This window comes from Triturus cristatus, chromosome 11 (assembly GCF_964204655.1).
Source record: "Triturus cristatus chromosome 11, aTriCri1.1, whole genome shotgun sequence".
NCBI classification, from domain to species: domain Eukaryota; kingdom Metazoa; phylum Chordata; class Amphibia; order Caudata; family Salamandridae; genus Triturus; species Triturus cristatus.
In genome coordinates, this window is record NC_140594.1 from 493,793,607 (window position 1) to 493,817,039 (window position 23,433).

At 42.6% G+C, this 23,433-nt stretch overlaps 1 protein-coding gene across 1 annotated transcript in view; it reads right to left on the reverse strand.

Annotated features, from left to right (window-relative positions):
• LOXL2 (lysyl oxidase like 2) overlaps positions 1-23,433 on the reverse strand; it is a 377,239-nt gene that overhangs the window by 152,155 nt on the left and 201,651 nt on the right. The window contains exons 4-5 of the mRNA XM_085633231.1: positions 23,037-23,245; positions 14,230-14,452 (exon numbers count right to left, since the gene is read on the reverse strand). Of these exons, the coding sequence (XP_085489357.1) occupies positions 14,230-14,452; positions 23,037-23,245 (432 nt within the window). The remainder of the gene's footprint in view (positions 1-14,229; positions 14,453-23,036; positions 23,246-23,433) is intronic.

A 23,433-nucleotide genomic window follows, 5' to 3' on the forward strand; every position in this document is an offset into this window, starting at 1 on the left:
TGTCATTGTGCTGTTTAAACTTTCTCCAATAATCAGCGGTCAAGTAAACAGCCGAAAAAGTTGGCACACCAAGTGTGCCTCAACTGTGTTGTAATAAGACCATAAAAGGATTCTTTATCTCACCCTCTTTGTATTTAATACATGCCTTGTATCCCATAGGCATTAACGGTTAGATAATGGTACCAGTGTTATTCACTCGCCCGTAGTGTATTAGCCACAAGGAACTACATCTCCCTAATCTCCCGGTACGTGGGCATACGTAACGACGTTATTTCCACTTTCCAATGGCGATAACTATATACAATGCCATTAACTACGGCCCGCATATACTTTTATATTGCATGTTTGCACTACGATATGGCAATTATAGACGTAGTACAAGGTTGGCATTTTAAGAGGCTGGATCTTAGTACAAGATCTCGATCTCGGCGTATGCATATAAATCTAATTTGGAACTACAAGCCCCATGGATCCGCATACGTAACTAACGTTATGACGTATACGGATATGCGCCTAGGACGTACGTCCTACCAATTTGTCTCCATGACAACTCACGGGTTCAAATACACGGTCCCTTCGCTTTTCAAAACGCGAAAGCCGGGGACCGGAGCCAAGTAGGTGTGCATGCGGGGCAGGACTTTTGAAGAAGTAAGTCATAGTCTGGCAACTTCCAATTCGATCGCTAAGTACTTTTATCCTTCGTTTCTCTATACGGGGAATACGAGGGAGATGTACTTTTTGAGGTTAGACAATAACCACTCGCCATATTTGTTTATATTTCCCTTAACCATCTGGGGTCATGAATGTAGGGTTTGACTATAAAGCTACCCCTAGATGCTTAACGATCCCCTGAGACACAGAAACCATTCAAGAATCGGGTAAGGGACTAAGATTTTATTGTTTATTATTTTTTCGCACAGAATCAGGAGGGATAAATCATAAATACAACATGATTACGATTACCGCTATTCTTCGCACTAACACTGTATGAATGTGGAATGAATGTGAGGCATGGAGTGTTACACTAGTATAAGCATAGACATACTGACACAAATTAAGATCAGTTATTGAGTACCACAGCCACCCCACCAATCAACTGTCACTTAACAGTATTATATGATGACAAGCACGTGAGTGGCACAAGTTTGGAAGCAATTGATTACCACTATGTCATAGACACATATTGGCACCAGTGGTTCATTAATTAGTTCCAGAGCACGCAATGTGGGACGAAGTCTGGAAGAAAAACATTGACATTACTATAAAATGTATGTTGTTTTTGTCTTTTCGTTTTTCTCTGTTGTCTGTCATTTCTTTACAGATGGAGAACTACCCATGATTGGTAATCATCAATCATTGTTACAAGGAGCAGCTACTCTGCCCTTGAATCGCATACAGGATAGGGAAACCCCCTTATATCCTGGCTCCTAGGGAGGCCAAAACCTAGCCCTGATGAAAGTCCAGGACCCATAAGGCCAGAATAGGACTGAAACATGTTGGCACTAGGGTCTTAGGACCATAAGACTCCTTATAAGACCCAACCTTTGTTTTTTAGTTACCCAAACAGACCCAAGAATAAAGGGAAACCGGGGATCTGTTTGAGGTATTTTAATTTATTCAGCCCCCCAGGTCACCAACTTCTACCAAGAGCTCCCAATACTGTGGTTGAGCCCACCCCGACTTTTAGGCGTCGGGGTGACCCGATGATGAAGCATGACACCACTAGGGTGTGTGAGGGTAAATAAACAAAAAGGAAGACTTTTCCTTGCTCACCTGTTGGTGAAGACGCAGGTATTTACTCTAATTAGATCCTTCACATCTCTCCCCACTAATGTGCACCAATATCAACCACGGTTGATCCGTTAGAGTAATTTAAGTGAGTAAATGTTCACAAGAGTGTCACGTGTTTTTTCAATGGGCTTTAATGTTTTACGCAGTGTTGACAGTAACTTGCACCTTCATTAGCCCGCATGCTTTAAATTGCTATGCCTGTCACTGGTCAAACTAGTTGTATCTCGCCGTCTTCAGGATGCAAATTGTTTTTTAATTTTCTACTTTATGTTTCAGGTCAGTTTTTATACTACTTCATGAGGGTATCTTTATATACACTTCAGCTTACTTTATCTTGATAGTGATCAGTTACTTTACTAATACTCGTAATATGATCCCAACGACTGTGTAGATTAGGGAGCTCGGTCCTGATAAATTGCCTTAAGATCGACAATGACTAACAGCGGCAAGAAACATGTAGACCCGCTTCTGCACAATACTTTGAGCTGACACAGGTCATTATCTCTGCTGTCAGTCGTTACTAATATATTTTTTAACCAGACAAGAGGGCCCGCCTATTAAACTGTTAGGGTACCACTTTGTCGATCTAAACAAGCTTTCACTCACTCCAATCTACACTTGCAGCCTCGCACCTACAACCACACTTTACCTACGGAAAAAATAAAAGATCTCCAGTAAGGAGCCCTTTTGTGGGTGCCCGTCTGGTATTGCAGCGCCGCCCCGACGAGGAGCATGCTCTATGATGAAGCATGAGTCCCATCTGAGTGTGTGAGGGCTTTTCCTCCTGGGCAATCAGACCCCTCCCACCCTTGCCGATTCCTCAGTTCATCACCAACATGTCTTTCTTATTTTCTTCCAAGGAACTGCATACCCCTTTGTGGTTACTTCAGTTTGTTCTCTATCTTACCCTAAAATGTCTGATGCACAAATTCTCCGGTACGAGTCAAGTAGGCATCTTTGCTTATCAGGAAAAGCGACCCCATTAGTGGCTAAAGTCAAAAGGGCTAAATCGGGAAGGCAGAGTATTTGGAATTGGTTGCTCACATCTGGAACTCCATTTCTGTGGAAATAAGACAACGTAAGATAATTTTACCTACAGAAGAAAATTTAAAATCACCCTATTTCAGGAAGCTTATCCAAATCTCTAAATGACACCAGAGAGAGATTTGTGTCTGTCCTAGCGACAAGAGGCTACTTACGGGTTTTAGGTTGGGCTGCATTTCAGAAATTAACCATAACAAAGCATTATGTCATAAACTACATAGAAAACTGTTGGATTTTATCAAATAGCTGAAAGAATACAGTTCCAGCAATTTTATTTCACCAGAAATTAGATATCGCTTATAATCTGTCGTTCATGCCTTTGCTAGAACAACTTGATAGTCAAAAAATGTTATTGCATGTTTCATCAACCCTTTCAAAAGTACTTTCCGACTACTACTACTCTGATGTATACCCTTACCTGAAAGTATTATGAAGCGAATGCAGAGTGATTATTATCCGTTTACAAAAACCCAAATAAATAAATAAATACAATCTTTACCCTGAATTAGTCATAATTCATTTTGAATTGTTTTCAGCCACATATCTCTGGTTTAAAGGTCTCCATATCAAACGTTCTACCGTGCAAACAAGAATCAGTACATTTCTGTTTAAAGAAATGCCCTACTTGACAACCAGTGGCCCATTCCTTTGCTGGCGTCATTTGTTCGAAGTCAGAGGCCTTGCAAAGAGCCAGGAAAATATTTCCGGGAGTTTGGAAGGAGCAGTGAAGTGTTAGAGAGGGTTGCCTCGCCAAGATATGTTGAAAATGTAAGCTGATTCCACAGGGACGAAAGATTGTGAAGTAATCTAACAATTAACCCCTTCAGTGCCCATGACGAGCTGGACTCGTCATGGGCTGCGGTGGCGCTGTGCCCATGACGAGTCCAGCTCGTCATGAACTCCGCCCGCTAATAAAAAGCGCGGCACTGGGCGCGGAAAGGGGCGGGCATGCAAGGGGTTAAGAACAGTCACAATACTCAGGATCATCATTCCACTACCACAACTAATGCATTTACTTCTCCATCTGTGGGCCTAGTAGAAACACAGCCTGTTCAGCAGGAACATGGGTATGCGCTCCCTTGCTTGTCAGCTAGGTTTGTGTTATTTAATTACCAATAAATAAACATACACATGTTGCGCATTCTTGCGGGTTTCTTTGAGTGTTGCTTGTGCAGGAAACTACAAGGGGCCGATTAAACAATGCGCCTCAGGGGCGAAAGAGGCGTGGGCACCCCTTTTGTGTTCCCTTGCGGCACAATGGTATTACAGAAGGGCCGCAGTTGCTTGTTCGTCAACTTCTGTAATACTGATAGCACCAGGGCTGGCTTTAGCTCTTGTGGCACTCGGTGCGACAATCACTCTTGCCGCCCCCACGTCCCAGGACCGCTTCCTTGGATTCTCTCCCTACCCCCTGCAAAAGCGCCCCTCCTCTCTCCTATCATAAGATATTGCTAAACACAGCGCCCACCTGTTGTCACAGCGCCCCCTCGACAGGTCAGCGCCCAGTGCGGCCGCACCAGTCGCACTGCCCTAAAGCCAGCCCTGGATAGCACTGGTGCACATGTAGTGCCAGCACTATCACGAGGGGCAGTTCCTCATTTGCATGGGGTTGGGGCCCGATGCAAATGAGGGAATAGCTTTGAATCCGCACCCGCGCCATATTACCAATGTCGGCGCAAAGGCAAACTTCCCTTCAGGAGGCGCGCTGATAGTGCGCCACAAACAGGTGGCAGACTTTCCATGCACCTCCTTAAGGCAGCCATCTGGGGGAAGGAAAAAAGGTCCCATGGACCCGTCAAGACATCCCCCTGCATTCAGGAGCTGTCACTCACTGCACACACATGCAGTGGAATCAGTCGCCCCTCTGGAGAGTGCAAGTGACATGCTGCCTGCACTGTGAAACACGGCTCAGCTTTCAAGCAGCAGCTGCATTATTCACTTCAATGCGCTGCCCCAGGGCAGCATAAGTTTGCAGCTGTCCTAGGGGCAGCACATTCAACATAATAGGGCACGCTTTCCCTATTTGGACCTGGCGTACATTTTAAAAGGTGGCGAGAACAAGGAAAGTGGTGTTGAATATAAAATACGGCCACATGGGTGTTAATATCACTAGTGCAGTAAGTGCAGTGGCATTGGGGACCAGGTGTCTGAAGGGTCTTCTCTCTTTACTACATACTGGGTTTGGAGGCCTATTCTCCTACTTTGCATTAAGGCATTTATCAGCATTGCTGTGCCATTGAAAGCACCCGCAGCATTTGTTTTGGCTGAAGTTAGAGACCATGAATATGTCTCTTTTCCAAAGCTGAGTGCACCGTAGAGACGGTCACTAGGGAAAATTTAGTTTAGACTATTACAGCAAGTGAGTCGTTAATTTGTGGAGGTGATGGGCATTGGCGCTTATTTTTAGGCACCAGGATTTGCTTTTCATCTTCACAATTTGACCCACAGCAAGAGAAAGAGGAAGGTAGAAAAGGGAGAAAGATTGATGGAGAGGAAGTTAGGAAATAGTTACAGAGGGAAAAAGAAGCAATGAAAAAGAATCAACTAGAGTGAGATAAAGAGCCAGGAAGTATGGGTGGTGAAGGAATGAAGCACGAGGTGGAATCAATATTATGCAACATTGGCATTTACAAACCCCGTCAATGGGCAGCGGCGGGCAACTAAGGAAAACTTTGAAACAATGCACTTTTTTAAAACAAATTTAGCAATGCAGCAGGTGATACCTATGCAGGGCCGAACTGGCCAATAGAACAATTAGGCAGTGCCCGATGGGCTGGTCTCACTGGTTCATGAGTGGGCAGTATATTTTAGTAGTTTATGGGACTATTTTATGGCCAGGTCCAGATCGGCCAGATTTTACTGTCTATTTCCCACAAACATTGACTTCAGCAAACACAAATGAATGTAGTCTCCTATACCTTGCAAAATACACATACTGTGCATCTTTTTCAGGTTCAAAACTGGCCTGATTTGCAAACATGGGACACTTTTTTAGCTATCTGCTTCGCTAATGGGGGCCACTTTAATTTTGGTGCCATGGCCTAGATTTTAGTCCCCGTCCGACCTTGCACTTACATGGTGCCTGTGAATGGTTTAACCAAGACCATGGGTTATTCCCGACTTAGGCAAACAGTCTGCTTCAAGAAAAGGTTATTAATTATAGTAACAACTTTCAGTCATTTGTATTCTTTCACCCTCTCACAATAATTAAGCAAGACAAGGCATAATGGCTCTAATCTCTCCTTTCCTCTTGTATGGCTAGAATGAAGTCTGGCACTCTGACCCACTTGTTGATTCTGTTTTGGAAACTTTTCCTTTGTTCGCCCAGTGGTGTCACTCAAAACGATAGGTGCCCTCAGCCTTCCATATCTCACAGATATCTATAGACATTAGACTGAATGGGAGCCTCCTAAAGGGGTAGGAACCCTTCTGTACCGCAGGGGTCTGTGTTACTCCCCTGTGTTGTTCTTATAATGGGCTGTTTCTATCCGCAGAGAGCCTGGACACATAGAATTGAATTCAAATGACAGATCTGTGGTATGGGTTATAGGTATAATGGCGCCTCAGAGAAAGTGCACATCAATTCTCATACTTCACTTATATGACGGTGCTGTAAGGCGTAGAGAAACCACACACTCTACAATGGTAAGCAAAAGCTTGGCAACAATAATTTCTAAATCCTCAGCACACGCAAATAGTATACATTTTCAATGTATATACTGTAAGAAAACGTCAATACAATAAGACCAATTTGATGTTTCGCTTGAACAATCCGAAACAATAAAGAAGACAAGAAGAAGGCTTCTCATATATGATTCGTGTTCTGGTCTTATTGTATTGACGTTTTCTTACAGTATATACATTGAAAATGTATACTATTTGCGTGTGCTGAGGATTTAGAAATCACATAGAATTGAAGCCCCAGATCAAGTAGAGTGCATGGGAGTAATATAACCATCCTAATAACACTTCGAGGCTGGGAAGTGTGCACTTGAGTTGGCTAGTAATCTTTCATATGAGATCAGGTACGGTGCAGTAACCAATATTCACCACTATTGGGCTCTCTAACAAGGTGGATTACATCCCATTCAGGAGATTTCTGAATCCTGGTATAGAAGGGGCATTTCTTGAAGGTATGAGCAGCTTTTTGTGCAGGGGTTTCTGAATATTTTGACTGTGTTCCCCAAGTAGTCATGGACATCCATTAAAAATAGCCAGTGGTAGCAGCTGCTATCCCTTACTTTGCTTTCAGTACTGCCGGAACTGCCTTTGCTGCGAGGGTCAGGAAATAAACAGGACTCTCTTTGTACTGTTCACTTCAGCAGTTTACACAGCTGCAAGTAGGTGGCCATTGGTGGGCTACGCTAGAGACAAGGGGACAACCTTGTGATATCATCAATGGCCAAAGGGGTGTAATGACTCTTCCACCGCCTGAATGATGTCAATTCCACCACCTCTAACATTTTGCTGAATCAGCATGCTTAACATAAAGTAACATGCACATCTGTAAAGAGCATCTTTGCCCTCACTAAATAACAGATATTTACTGTAGCTCACCTCAACGGTACTCATTTTAACATCAGAAGAAGGATAAAAATATTATGTACCTGACTGGACTGGAGCCTGAGCTGGGAGAGTTTGGTGGATGGGATATTCCGGCAAAACATGATGGATATCCTGTCCGCCATGTTACCAGTCCCATTGGCTATAATGCACTTGTAATACTGCTGTTGGAACACTCGCCATATTTGGGACAGAATATTCAGTCCGCCAATCTCTAAATCAAACCCTTAGTCTTTCCAGATATCAACTGGCATTTTGATATGTGTATTAAACATAAGGCCAAGTTGTTTCCTGTCACTGAAGCAAGATTCGAATGTGTTTGCCAATTAGGTTCAGCCATCTTGGACTGGTTCCCCACCAAGGATTTTAATCCATTACAGCTTTAATCCAAGCATTTATTTTGGCCTCAAACGATCAACATAAGTCTCAGGCAGTTCATTGCTTACATATGTTACACATACTGCATGAAGAGACGCTCTGTGAACAGTGCATATTCTTGTTTTCATAGTCAATTTTAGACTGAAATAATTCGATTTCCTTTATAAACATTCTCTGTGTTGGCTTCTTACAAAAACGGTTCCTTTGTACATTTTAAGGTTTAACAACATTTACTTTGGAAAGTGTGACAAAGGCTTACAGAAGCTGCACTGCACCATTCAGTTCAATACTAACATTATCCATGCTAGACAAGAAATGCAAACTATCTGATAACTAAAGTGGTGCTAAACAAAATTAATCTTGCCTCTTCATTCTACAGCTTTAAAAGAATCACAGAGCAGTGAAACATAGAGCTAATATACAGCCACAGCATGTCAAAAATGTAATTGTCTATGTAAACACACAAGAAAAGAATCCCATTTTCATTAAATGTTTATTAAACTATTTTCAAAATACTTCTCGGAATCCACAACTTTTCTTTTAATTAATGAAGTCCTCTATGCCCGGAACATAATTCGATTTTTCCAGGGTCACACAGATTGATGGAAAGTGGAAGCCAGAGTTACAGCTCAGGTCTGTCCACTTTGCCACAAGTTTATACCTCTTCTCACTGCGCTGCAGACCACTAAAGCGGGGGAAGTTGATATTGTGTATGTTACTAGAAGAATGTGCACAACGCCAAACCGCAGGATGTGGTTATCATGCACGACTTCAATTACCCAGATATGCTGGGAAACAAACACAGCCAAACAAGGCATATAAACTGTTCTTGGCAGCACAACAGCCAGTTTCCGACTTCATAATTCAGAGAATGCCGTAAGAGATGACTTTGTGACAAGGAAACAATATTAGAAAATTAGAATATTAAGCACTTCATTGCATACAATGGAGTGTTCTGGGCTTCTATGGGCCAGTAGAAGCCCGCAGAACAACATTCTAACGTTGTTTTTCATTCACAGCTGCTGCTTTGAACAAAGGTCTCTCTGGCCTGAGGGGATTTAAATCCCCTCGGGCTTCGAGAGGTTTTGTTTTTACTCATTAGAACATTCTGCCCTCTGGGGAGTAATGTTCTAATAGCCTTTGAGCCCTCCTAACGGGCTCTACCGGCCATTAAAGGCATGCTCCCTTGTTAAAGGCCCTCGCCTTCGGCTTGAGCCTTTAACGCTGGCACTGGCCTTTAATGGCCGGTAGAGCCCGCTAAGTCGGGCTCTAAGGCCATATTAGAACATTAGAATGTTGAGCGCTCCATTGCAGACAATGGAGGGCTTTGGGCTTCTAGGGGCCAATAGAAGCTGCAGAACAACATTCTAATGTAGTTTTTCATTCACAGCTGCTGCTGTGAATAAAGACCTCTCTAGGCCTGAGGGGATTTAAATCCTCTCGGGCACCGAGAGGCCATTGTTTTTACGAATCTGAACATTCTGCCCTCTGGGGCGGAATGTTCTAATAGCCTTAGAGCCCTCCTAGCGGGCTCTACTGACTTTGGATCGGGCTTTTAACTCTGGAGCGGGCTTTAATGGCTGTAGATCCCGCTAGGTTGGGCTCTAAGGCTATAACATGTGTAACACTGATCAGAAACCTAGAGAAACACAATAATAACTATGAAATTTAACAGCAGTTAATGTTAAGCATAATGAATCTATGAAATGTCAACAGAGAAGGCCTTGACAACATTAGCTGTTTGAAACGCCCCAAGAGTACGACTTTTACAACTAAGTAAAACAGGGTGGGGTGGGGGAGTTTTAAAGAAACACGATAGATACAACTTTTCTTTTCTAAGTAATGTGTGTTACCAGAATTTTGTGTTTTAACATGACTGTAATTACAGATTGTGTTGTTACCCATCTCAACAGAGATCAATGTATCTACCTCTGACAGATGAATGACTGAAGTGGTCTGAAAGTGTATTGCCCTAATTTATGACACAATAACTGACAATTAATTAGTTCTGGTGAGTGAATTAAAGGGAAAAGAACACCTTTCACAAACAAAGGGAGCAACAGTTTCTAAAATTCATGTACGAAATGGAAACAAAAAAAGTTTTGGGGGCTCTTATTAATAAAACCTATGATAGTCATGTAAAATTGATTAAAGGAAAGCAAATTTGCTCTTGACATATTTTTCTTCACTGTTAAACTCTTTAGAAGATGCCAAATAACCCATACTGAGCTCCTACAAATGGATGTGAAAAACAGAATCTCAATATTGGATGAGAACATGGGGAGTATGGGAAAGTGTAGTACGTTTGTCTATAACAACTAAATTGGATGAGCAAAGGCACTGTGAGAAATCACTGAATGTGTATAAGGAAGGTGGGAGAGTAAAGAAGGGCAGATGCAGCACCTATATTCCCAAAGCGTAAAGGAAGTGACCCTGGAATTCATCTACCAGGGAGAAGAATGTGGGAGATGGCTAGCTGAATGACAAGAACAACAATGGGCGTTGCAGAAGAATACAGGAAGAAGGTAACCTGGTAAACAGAAGCGGCCCCGAACGTGAGAGCACTTTATCACAACAAATCAAGCAGATATCCTTAGGGAAACTGTATCTATGCTTGGTAAACTGGTAGAACTGGCCTGGATCTGGGTAGCATGGTGCTGATATTAGACAAAGGCAACATTCTATTTATTAATCTCCATAAACCAGACGTCAAAGCCGGTCTTCACACTGTGGCTCGATTAATCACCAACCAAGGTAAGTTCAAACACATCTCACTACCTCGACTGAAGAATCCACATCAAAGTCTGCTGTGTGATATAGAACAAGGACCTATACTTGAGAAACCTCATCATCATTCCACTAAACTTAATGTGTCTGGTGGCAGCCATGTTAGTAGCCTCGGAAAAAGCCTAACATTGATAAACAATTGGATAGTCTGAGAACTCCTCAGAAGAGCGATATAAACTGTAAATGTATATAGACCGTAAATGACCAGCATGAGATTAAACTCAGATAATTGTAAAGTCATGCACCAAGAACATGAAATTACCCTAGAGTGAGGTATTTACAGAGTGTGGTACATTTCTTGCATTATATTCCAAAGAAAAATGGGGATTTGCATATGTACTGTGGGATATATCAGAATATACCATGCATATTTTTGCTGGCAATAACAGTAAGTTTAACCTTCTGAAATTTGCTTGGGACAAATTGCAGGAGGTGCACTGTAAATCGTGCAACTTAGAATTCCACATACTTTACAAATAGGGGTTAGTGCGTGAAACAAATGTTATACCCAAACTCAGAATCAGGGTCTTTGAGAACTTTCTAGCCATAAAAAGGATAATAAACTACATGGAACAAGCCATGGAGTTCACTAGTTTATGTAGAAAAGAAATAACAAGGATAAATAATTCCACCATGAGGTGTGCAGGTAGACAGAACAAATTCTGGCAAATAATGTAATAGTTTGAAACAAGTTTGTGCCGGAACCTTAATTTCCTAATGACAAACAGCATTGATTTCGACATTTTCAATACAAAAAGGGCTGTGTTGAAGCAAAAAACTTATAACAACAAACAATAGTGCTGTAACAATAATGCTAGAAGCACCCAGCAATCTAGAGCAAATTTCCTAACATTTTTGGTTTTCAAAGAGGATATCCAGAATAAGTTGACAAAAGCTAACAATGTTTTTATTGCAGGCCTTAATAAACATATGTTAGCTTAAAATTACTCAGACCTTCTAAAAAATGTTATTGCGAGGTATGATTTTTAAAGAATTTGTTCGAATTAGAGGGGGTTCAAAATGGACCAAGTGTAGATTGGTTTCATCCACAGAGAAGACACCAAACAGTTTAGGCTCCGCTGCTCACGAGGTTCTTGCAAAAAGAATGGTTGGTACATTACTAGGTACAATGCGAGCAAGCTGAACTAAGTGAAGTTGTCTATGAGAAATTTCAGGCTTCTATTATAAAAGCCTGATGTACCAGCCTCTCTTCTTTGAATTAGATCTATTTGGAAAGGGTGAGGCAATGTTCTAAGATCTGCCATGTGATACTCTTTCTCCTTCACATTTAAGAGTAGATGAGATGCTGCACTGTGCAGTCTCTGGGATTGCCTTCTGAGATCGAGCACTGCAGATCAAGGCTGAGACGGTTTGAGAACAGAAAACTAATGAAATAGCTTCCAATCAAGATGAAAATTCAATGCACTTGAAGGATCCATTATGGTTTGGATTTGGGAGGGTTTGACTGGTACAAACCTGGTGCACCATATAATTTTCCATACACGTAGGGACCCCGAGCAACAGATCTGAGGTGGCTCAGCCATGCACTGGTCTAGGAGCTGCTCCTACGAACTCAAACAATGAAGTATTCTTCAACACAGGAATCATAGTCCTGGTAAGAAAATGCAGGCATTTATTGATGGAGCCTGCCTTCATTTCATAAATAAAAAGAAGACATGAGGATCGCGCTAAGATGATACTGGACATATACTATGAGCTTCCATCATGGGGTATGCCTAAAAATCAATATCTGTTAAAAAAAAATGCTTATAACCCACCCGCAGATGCAATATTAGGGGAAACATGTAACTTACTGTCCTGAGGAAGACCCCAACAACCTTTTTCTGTCCTACTGGTTTCGAACTGTCAAGACCAACCCAAGAATGAATCTCAAATACTTAAAAGACTTAAGAGATTGAAGGAGCTATATATTTGTGTGAAAGACTTTGGAAATATTTTCCATTTAGGAGCGTGAAGAAGGAAAAGAAGGACCAAGGATGGAAGACACCCAAATGACTGTTTAACTAGCATACAAAGGCTGAACACCTCCTCGTTCCTCACAGATGTGTCGTATTTGTAAGGAAAAATGTCTTTATTGTAACATCCTTAAGAAATTTGGATGCCCACTATTCATGGAGATAGGTATGCCAACTGGTTTTGGTGAAGTGAGTGCCTTAATGTGAAACACCATCTTTTCCACTGATAAGGCTAAGCTAAGAAGCTCAACGTGACCGATTTGAGAAGCATTTTTCAAGAATTTAATTAAGAATTGGGGTAGCTGATTAAGACTTTTCACTCCAGTTGAATAAGTTCCAATCAATTAGGAATATAATGCGCGCCAAAACACCCAATAGGGTATCCAGGTGCCTGCAGGTCCCGGAGGCTTATTTGAACAGCCTGGTCTTGAGAGCCATTTGGAAATCCAGACGCGAGATGATGGTCCGGAGGTGTGTGGGGAGTGTTTGAAATTAATGGCTGGTAGTGGAAAGCTTTTCACGTTGTTGGGTTACAATATTGGCCATAAAAGAGTGTTGCACACTAAGTAGCATATAAAAGATGCAATGGGCCCTGGTGTAAGCAAGGAAAACGGCCCCTTTAACCACTGTTGGGGTAGGAATTTTTTTTTATAAAGATTCAATGAGCCACTCAGAGCTTTGTGCCCCGGTGCCACTGCATCAGCTGCACCAATAGTAGCGATGTTGTTAACCAGGTAAAATAAGCCCTGAACAGATGCTGGTGAGTTTTGTTTTTCTTTATGACGCTGGCCTGGTAAAAGCATACTTCTCGAATACGCTGCATAGAATTACTTGCGCTGTTTACTTGTTCCCATAGAGTTGCGTCTTGTCTTGATGGACATATTGTGTACATACCCGAGCACTAAAGTTTACCATCAGTAAAATAGAGCAGAAAGACATGTTAGCTTAAACACTCTTGGTCAAAATATTTTTAAGAATTGTATGTTGCAGCTGTTTCTGTTGTTAGTATGTTTGTAATTCCTTCTGATGCACCATGACAACAATCAAAGGCACATTGATGAATAGTGCATCTTGAAAATGCTTTCTTGGCTCTGTCCCTCTTAAGTGGGTTGAAGTAGCTCCATGTCGTTTAACAAAGTATCTTTTTACATTAAAAAGATTGTAATACAAACAGGACCCTCATTACTTTACTACATGCACGACCACACACAGACACACACATACACATATTCTCTCCCTCAGCTGAAATCTCCGGGTGTAACTCTGGGCCAAAATAAAGAATTTCTGGGGGATCGGACCAGGAATGACTGGTTTCACCATTATTTTACGCATATCAGAGGACCCTCATCCTACTCCCTGGTAACTATGCTCCCTGGAGTGTCCCTTACCACGGGCACCATTAACTCTATGAGTCGGGGTTACTGGATAAGGTGCCAGGCTACTCTAAACAAGGGCCTAAATCTCTTGCCAGGCTCATTGTTACACTTTGATTTTGGGATTAGAACAGATTACCGGGGCCATTGTTGAGATGGGTCTGTGAAAGTGTTACTTGAGTTGGACTGTTTTTAGAACCTAAAATCTGTGACGTGTGAATGAGGTGTATTGAGCTGACTGACGTAACGATGGCTGCCATTCTACACACGTCACGCACGTGCACAGCCCCAGCATGCTGCTGTGGCGCGAGCCTCACCTCCTGCCTGAAGGCCTTCCGGAAGCCGTTGTTACTGGTCGGGGCGAAGGCGCGGCCCGGCGTGCAGCTCACCACCACGGGCGTCCCGTTTTCACAGCTCTGGTTATTCGCGACGTCCACGTGGATGAAGGACCCCAGGGTGCAGCCCGAGAGATGGGCCTCGTTGCCGGTGCAGTTCACAGAGAAGGGCCAGTACTTGTGCTTCCGCCGGCCAGCAAATATCCTAGGGCAAACATACAGGAGAGAGGGCAGCCGTTAGTCCAGGCTCCACGCCCAATGTTAGTTCAGAGTCTGCAGCAAAAACCACATAAAAGCGGCCACAGAGACCGTGCGCAGGTGTGAAGACAGAAAAAGATCCGAATGTACGGCGAAGAATGTAAGAGGCTTAGTCATTTATTGCACTTTCCACTGCATAAGGCCTATACAATCCTCTCTCTGTACACCGGGCGCATTTGCACCAAGGCAGCCCTAATGTACACTACAGAATACATATTTCATGCAGAACAGCACGGAAGGTCTTATGTTTTCGGAACATTCATTCTAATCGCTGTATTTCAAAACATACAGATAGACACATAAGCTGCATCTATCTGCACCGTTGACTCGTCTATGTTCCATACCTTTGCCCCACTGGGTGACGTGTATGTCATCAATTAGTATAACTGACAGGCATGTATTTCATACAGCAAGACCATTGATGGGCAGGTACATTTCAAATTACATAACATTTTCCATAAATCGCACCATTCATAACAATATATATTGCAGACATGAACTCCTCTGATAGACCTATACATCTCATAATCTTTATCATTGAAGTTAAATATAGTCCATACACTTGTACCATTGGCAGACATTTATTCCATACATCAGTGCCATTAACGGACATATATATTACATATGTCTACATGTTTGATGGACATGTACATTTCATATCGCACAACATAAAATCATAAAATCGCATGACATAACGTATATAAGCATTACTAATACAAACCTATGTTCTATGGCTCTGCACCATTAACAGACACATATTGAATGCATCCATACCATTAACAGACACATATATTTCATACACCCACGCCGTTTCTAGACATATCAGTGTGTATTGTGGAAATCTCATCAGTAATATTGTGTTGTGCACAAAGTTTTCTGCAGTCCTCACCCTTCCTGGAGCTTTCAAAGGCATATAGCAGAGTGTGTGAAGCATTAGATACCTTTGTGAAAGTCTCTCATTTCGTAGGTTTCGGATGACCTAGCTTTTCTTAAAGGCGTTAGCCTCTTTTGGAACATAAACCTGTAATTCTCTGCTCTGCTCTGTCAACGCTGATATTTTAACAATATATCCAAAACATAACAATACACATCACTAATACAAACCGATGTTCCACAGCTGAATGCATCCATATATGTATACATATATATATATATTTGTTATTTATCCTCTTTTTGAAGATGCACTCTGAAAAAGATTAATTGAGGCAAACCAGCATTCTTTATTTCAGAAAATGTTCAAAGCCTTACGCGTTTCGGGGCAACAGCCACTTGGTCACAGGCATTTCATGCGGCTGCCCAGTGTTACTTGAAGGCCACAAGGACACAGAACTAATCAGAGTATTTTGGTGGAGAAACAGACATGCATAATCACCGAACGTTTCTTCAGAGGCTCACTGGAGGGCTAGAAAAATGAAGGGAACAGCTTGGGAAAGCGCAGAAACTACTAAAGGGAATAATTTTATTGAGAGACACGACAAAACCCACTGAAGGGAAACAAACTTAGACTACATGTCCCAGAATGCAACACATATTGCACTCACCTGTGAAGGCCACTAATTGGAATAAATCACATGCTGGGAGCAAGCCTTTCAAGCAACACTGCGCTGCCTCATTAAATGCCTGTGATCAAGGGGCTGCTAACGCGTAAGGCTTTGAACATTTTCTGAAATAAAAAATCCCGTTTATATATAAACACTGCTCCCTCTCCCCCGTTATTTTAAGGATAAAGTAAAAAAAACAATTTTTAGGCTTTTCTTTTAACATGCCCGCACTTCTCTCTCTTGGAAAAGTGTCTTACTTACAGTATTTTGCAAGAATATATTGCAAAAAATTGAAAAGCACTACCCAATATCAGTCTTTGTCTAGATTACTCAGAGGAAATGCACTCCAGGCCCACTACAACGTCCTAGTTAGCTCACCACACATCTTATTTAACATTTTCCAGAACTAATGTGAGCAAAATATTATTCTAGAGAGCCCAGAGCCGTTTTCTTGCTAGGAGAGGATTGGATTTTTCATGAAAAAAATCGAAGATCATTTCTGCACAATGTTTTTACTCCACTTACACGTTTCTTGTCCACTGACAGTTTTCATTTTCTACAACCCCGTCTCTTCCTGTCCACTCCATCCATCTATCCCACGTGAATCTCAAATAACCGGGACATGTGGCAGTCGCATTGGCTAAATACATCTGTGTGAGTCCTAAAACATAGACTATGCAATATAATTACATCATAGCTAAACTTTCCTAATTAATGGCATGACAGCCTCTTCAGAGCTGGATTTGAAATAGACCTTTTTAAAATAAATTTCCACATTCCATGGTGATGCATCAACAGTTGTTGGCAGCACTTGCTGACTGTGTGCCCAACTTGGAATGCATCATGGCCACAGGTTCCAGAAACTTCCCACATCTGCTGGTAGCCAGTGAACATTCTCCCCAAGAGGAATGTGGTACATGAAGTAGCCACATTTTCAGTAATTTGTCAGTGGTGGTGCATGTTGCAAGTTTGACAAATAATTTAAAAGCGTACATCACCCAAGTAGCCTACTTATGTAATTTTCAGGAATAAACACTGAGATGTGGCAGATCTTGTGTGAGAGAATAGAATTTTCACAGAGGGTGGCATGGGGTACACAGCATAGGTTGTGTTTGTACTTTCAAGCCAACAATATGAATACTGTGAGTAATAGGGCTGCTTTTTACTACATTCATCAGAATACATTGAGACTGGGGCAGACTTGCCAGTCAGTGAACCCCCCCCCCCACACACACACCCTTGTTAAAATATTTTCACAGTGAATGGGAATTATCTCCAATCTATGTGCCCCTACTTGTGCCCCAATGTTGAACATGCTACAGAGTGGGGGGCATAGCAGGTATGTAATTAATATCACCGGATGCCATTTATGTCATATTTTGAAGACGTCAGCAGATTTCGGCAAAAAACTGATGGAAAGTTGGTTTTGTTGCCCAGTACTGTAAATCACCTTTAGAAGAAAACGTGGCTGGGATGAGTGGAGACATTTCCGTGCATCAACGGGAGGTGTTGCATGCACACTCCTGGTAATTGCCAGAAATGTTTATATTGCCCTTGAGTGAGAAACCGTCTGGTAACCTGATAGCAGACATGTTTCCTCTCTAGATTTTTCGCAGCATGTTTAACATGATGGCCAGGGACCGCATTTTAAGCCGCCTTAGTTCCTCCTTGTGCACCTATTATCTCACTGTGAACATCTTAGCTATGCTGAGGTCGGAACAATTTATTTTTCTTCTTATTCGTTTGATACTTATATTTTCCTCCTTTTCTCTCATTGTTTTCATAACATTGGTTCTAGCTTTGTGGAGGTCCTGGCCAATAAAAATTACCTCATTTCACCAGCAGTTGTGGTTTAAGATTAGTACTCTAAGCAGTAGTAGTCAGTGTTTAATTTGGAGAAAAAAGAGTAAGTGACAGGGCCCTCGCCAGGAAGCCACTGCAGATGGCACCACCCACTGTCACTGCCAATGACAGTACCAACACAACTACTAACCATCACACTCAATTAATAAACAATTGTTGTTATGCTCATCTCTTAATTAAACAGACGGTGCCACCATGTGGCAGACTGTTATAAGTGCTGGTGCTAACAATTAAGTGTCAGTGTCGAACACCAGAAACCACCAGCTCAAATTAAGCACTGGTAGTTGTGCACTCTGGTCCTTATAATCAAATGTTCTCTGGGGGAGCTACAGGAGTGTGTGCCCACTTTTTGCATCCCAGAGGCACTTTTGAATTTTAGAAGGGGCCATAGATGCTTGTGCTGCCCCTTCTGTAATACAGGTCTCACCAACACACATGCAGAAGGGCATTCCCTGATTTGAATGGGAGCTTAGCCCAGTGTAAATGAGGAATTATTTTGTTTCTGCGCTTGTGCCATATAATAGACAAAGACACAAAGATGTAGTCAGTAGGTCAATAGTTTGTATTCTGTACAGTGTTGGTTCGTGTCCCCAAGAAACATTGTGTAATGGGTAAATACGGAAGTTATACTAGTAGCAGTAGCTGGTGTGACTGGAACCCCAAAAAATGCTCCTAATACATTGGTTAAAAGATAGAAAGCCACATTTGGTGACCAGCACTTCTCGTACTTGTAAGGTACACAGTATTATTTTTTTTTTTATGCATGAGCAGATAATTTTTTCTATAAATAACAGAATTCTGCTTACCCATGGCTACCTTGTAAACAACGCACTGTCCTCCGCCCTATCAAGCGTTATCTTGCCTACCACATTGTCAGTGCAACCCCCATATGCTAGTACCAAAAGTATTACTTTTTGTAGTAAAGATACATTTGCCTGACATATACGACTTTGGTGTATGTGGAAGGTATTGCACAATATCAGTCTGCTGAGTAGAAGGATCAAATCTCAGAGTTTATGTCTGTGAGGTAGGGAGTGAGCATGTAACACCAAACCCCTGTGATTCTAAGCAAATCTGTTAATCTCCCCAGGTGTAAAAAAAAATAATATATATATATATACGACATTTGGCAAAAAAGCTATCACATAAAGAAATCAATGGTGTCCATTTCTATGTCTTAAAGAAAATAAAAATGGATCTGTTGTCTCAATAAAGGCAGATACTATCTGTTATAACAATAAACATCCATTTCAAGAGAGAAAAGGGCTTATTTGAAGTGTGTGTGGCATAGTAACACAGTTACAAATGGCAAACGGTTCAACAAGGATGACAATGAAGAATAAAAAATTAAAGTAGAGCGATCAGTGGAAGGAGAGTCATGAAGCTGAAGCAATCAGTACTTGGTCCATGCTCCAGCCAGAAGGAGAGGAAGTGAATCCAGCATGTGCTTGCTAATTAGAAGGCAGCAAATACGGGTGACAAAAAAAACAGCAATGTTAAGCAATGAGTGTGCTACGATCCCTTTGGTGTATACAATATGTCTCACAAGCGAGAGCGCATGCGCTGTCTCAGGCAAGACCAAAAAGATGACTGTCCACCAACATACCTCTATGTCGACAATCAAGGCAAGCATTCCCCACAGGTCAAACCACATCAGATAAACATGAAAATAACCTTGACAATTTATGAGAATTAACTCCTTCATACAGGTGCCCCATAGGCTCTGAGAACATAGCTCAACACGTGCCCCTAACAAAGCATTATAAGTCTTCAAGTAAAAGTAGCTAGGAATTTCACTCATGGAGACATGGTAAGCACAGTGGTCAGTATTTTCACAGGCTGAAATTTCCAAGGGCCAACACGTTTCGACACTTACAATAACGCAATTTTAAACCATCCTAAAATAATTTAAAGGGTTAATTTACCTGCTGCTGAGATTTATAAGCAGGCTTCAGGCAGTTGCGACTAGTGTTTCAATACCCTACCAGAAATACACAGAGCAAGAAAGCTCATCTCCCTTAAGGCTACCTTTCCAGAACAAACCCTAAGCAAGACCTCATGCGAACAAACACAATATTTTAGTATATATGGTGCTTTTCTGCCCTCTCCTTTAATGCAACGCAGAGCAGCATGTGTGAGTGTTGCACTGCACTGTACGACAAATTAGTAAATTTGGCTCAAAGTACTTTAACTTGTCGAAAACTCCAAACTGAATGAATCTGCTTGCTGACGTCTCTGGTCCTTCACCTGGCTGCTGGCCCTGCTGCACCAGTCTCATGGCACTGTTGGTTGTGTGGCAATGTGGACGCTGCTGGGGGCTCATACTAATATGGGATCATTAGTGGTAGTGACACGGCAGTCGCTGTGCCAGACTTAAAACAAAACTCCACCACAACGTAAATGTTCAAGCCGTCCCTAAAATTCAAGAGACAATTAAACGGATGCTGCAAAGGGGGAACTAAATAGAGCACAGCAGCCCATCCTGCTCTGAAAGTAGCGCACTGGCCTGCAACCTACAAGGGAGAAGCCAAAGTGGGAGAATGGTAAGTCTGGCCATGGTTAGGAGGCTTCCTACAGTACTTTTCTTTTTATTTGGCCGATTGCTGCATCATCCTGCAGTTGCACAGATCATCTGAAGACCTTGGTTAGGAGGGAGACAACCAAGTGGTGTGTTCCCAGCCAATCGAAGATATATGAATCTATATACTCGAGCTGCTTAGTGTACAAAAGACACCCAGATGATGGACGAGATGCAGAGCAAATCAAACATTCACCCCCAGTCAAGAGAACTGGGTTAAATCCATTGTTCTTTTGCCCACCATGCCACCCCAGTTTAAACCCAGCCGTATGCAAATCAGTCTTGACCCTATGACTCATGGGAACAGTCCTCCCTGGACCGGAAACAAGGATCCTGGGACCAGTTTCCTTTTTTGGGGCATCACCCCTCATCCACCAGGCTAGTGTGGCACAAAGGCAGGCCCGGCCATCTCACAGTCACCCCGAGCCTAGCTTGTATCAATGCCATGGACCCTGCCCACTGAACATGGTAAGTATCTGTCCCATGCAACCATAATCAAAACCGAATTCCTTGATCAGGATGTGGCAGGGCGAGTTCCTCAGTAGAGTTTATTATACGCCTGATAGGTTACAAGGTTATGGCCCACGTGACTCCGCAGAATGTGAGCGATGTCGAGTTAGTCCTGCTTAGTTCTTACATATCGCCTGGTCGTGACCAGTGGAGATTAATTTTTCATACTCTGAGTGATATCACAGTGTTGCCGCCAGCGTGTGACGCACTAGAGGCTTTACTGGGTTGTATGAAGCGACTGCGGAAAGATGCACGCAGCTTAATAGACATGGGTTTATTGCTTGCAAAATGCAGGGTGGCAATGCCATTGGCTCGTGGGCCAGCACCTACTGTTGGAGACTGGTCAAAAGATACGGTTTATTGTAATACACAATCGGAATTACACCGTGAATTGCTACCACCTCAGAATCGTCCTAAAAGTTTTTGGGGTCTGTACCAGCGTTACTTAGTTGGAAAAGAGACGGATGTGTCTGAAGGGAATGAGCCAGCTGGATTGTGCTGCTTGGGTTAGAGTTCTTACGTCATCGATTATACTGTAGATAACCCTGTTATTTACTGCATGTGTTGATATTCTGTTCTCACTCGGATCTGCTAGAGCTGCTCAACCAACGTGCGCTGTATATTTGTGCATTCTATATATCTCTGATTGCACTGATGTATCTTCTTACAATATCCTGCGAAAGTGCTGTGTTTTCTCTGTACGACTGCACTTTATGCTAAATTATGTGATACTGTAACTGCTTTTTGTCATTTTACTTTCACGAAAATGTATATTTTTTTTAAAGTATGTGGCAGGGTCAAGACAGCCACAGCACAACCTGGCCAGTGCTGGAAGTAGAAATTATTTTTGAATTGTTTGCAGTGCCACGAACTCAAGAAGTCAAGAAAAAAATGAGTATGCTTATTTACTGTGCACTGAATACCGGACCCTATGTAGATTAGAGACAACATTTGCGATTTTAAAGAGGAACGCAAAAGGTCAAGAAAGTAGAAACATATATTTGTATAAGAACAAAATACAATGAATCCCACAAAGAGAGATTTAACTAGATATCGTCAACCACATCTGCAATTAACACATAACCAGCACTGCAAAGTATGTACGGTGTGACAGTCTCTCTCTCTCTCAGATTCACAAACACCGTGCACAGCCACGATGAGAGACTTAAGAAGGGGTAGCTCCAGGTGACATGTAGTGAGCCTCCAACAATGCCTACTACCTCCCTTCGAAACCCCCGCAAGGGTCAAAGGCTGTGCTGAGCACCACTGCCTCTGTGAGCCTGTCCCACTGTCAGGGAGATCACAGGGAGGTTGGTGGGTAATACTGGGGATGCTGAGCAGTAGGCCTACAGAGAGGCCAGGGTATCTGGAATCTAGCCGCAGTCCCCCTAGGCCAAACCAGGCCCTCCTAGAGGGTGGAAGACCAGGAACCAGGGATGCCCTCATTCCAGTGCACGGCCGGAGCACGGCCGGAGAGCACAAAATATAACATCGAAATACAAATATTAACTGCACCCCCATCCCTTTCCTATTATATTCATGTGTTCATTCCTGGATGGGATTCACAATACAGCTTCTGCAGTCTAAACATAGGTTAATATTTCAGCAGCCAGCGGCGTGACCGTCACTTCGATACCGAAGCTCTTTGAGGACAGGAAGCAACAGGCCAGGTGGGGCAGGCAGACGAGCACCTGTAGCCAAAACATGCGGGACGAGCCCGGAGAGAGCTTGCGTTTAGAGGGCGGATGCTCGAGCCTTCGAGGAATGTATGTGTCGGGTCTGCACAGCCCTTCACGCCAAAGGCCTTAAAACGACCATCCACGTGCTCGAGACTCTGACCTTCCTCTGACGTGCGAGCTACTGACGTGTCAAAGGGACCCCACCCGGCAACACCTTCCACTTTCGGAGGGAGATTAATATATGATAACAAATGTCTCAAGTTTTCCCGTTTTATGAATTTCAGTTAAGTCCCTAAAGCAAGCATGCCAAAGAAGTGTACGTACACAATTTCACCAACACAACATTATTCATTGACTTACTTGTATACTTTAGCGTTGTACTTCCTCTCGCCGGGAAAACCAAACATGCCGCAGACAACTCGAGTGTTTTTTGGTGTCCATTTGGTATCGCAAATCTGCTTCCAGGTGCCTTCGTCTTTCACCTCCACGTAACCCTCCGTGACAGGGATTCGCTTCCGGTATGAAGAGAGGATTGCGCGGATCCTTATGTCCTCCACCTGGATATTCATCTGTGGAAACAAACAGGATTGAAGATCATTTGCGCTGCTAGGGTAGTGTGCACCATTGTGTAACTCTATTCAGCATCACGGGGTTCCTCACATCGTTGACAGTTCTTTACATTCAGAGAAAGGAGCGTTGGCATACTTCATCAGTTGCATAGTTCCGCCCACCCCTAATAATAATGTAAGACAAGTGT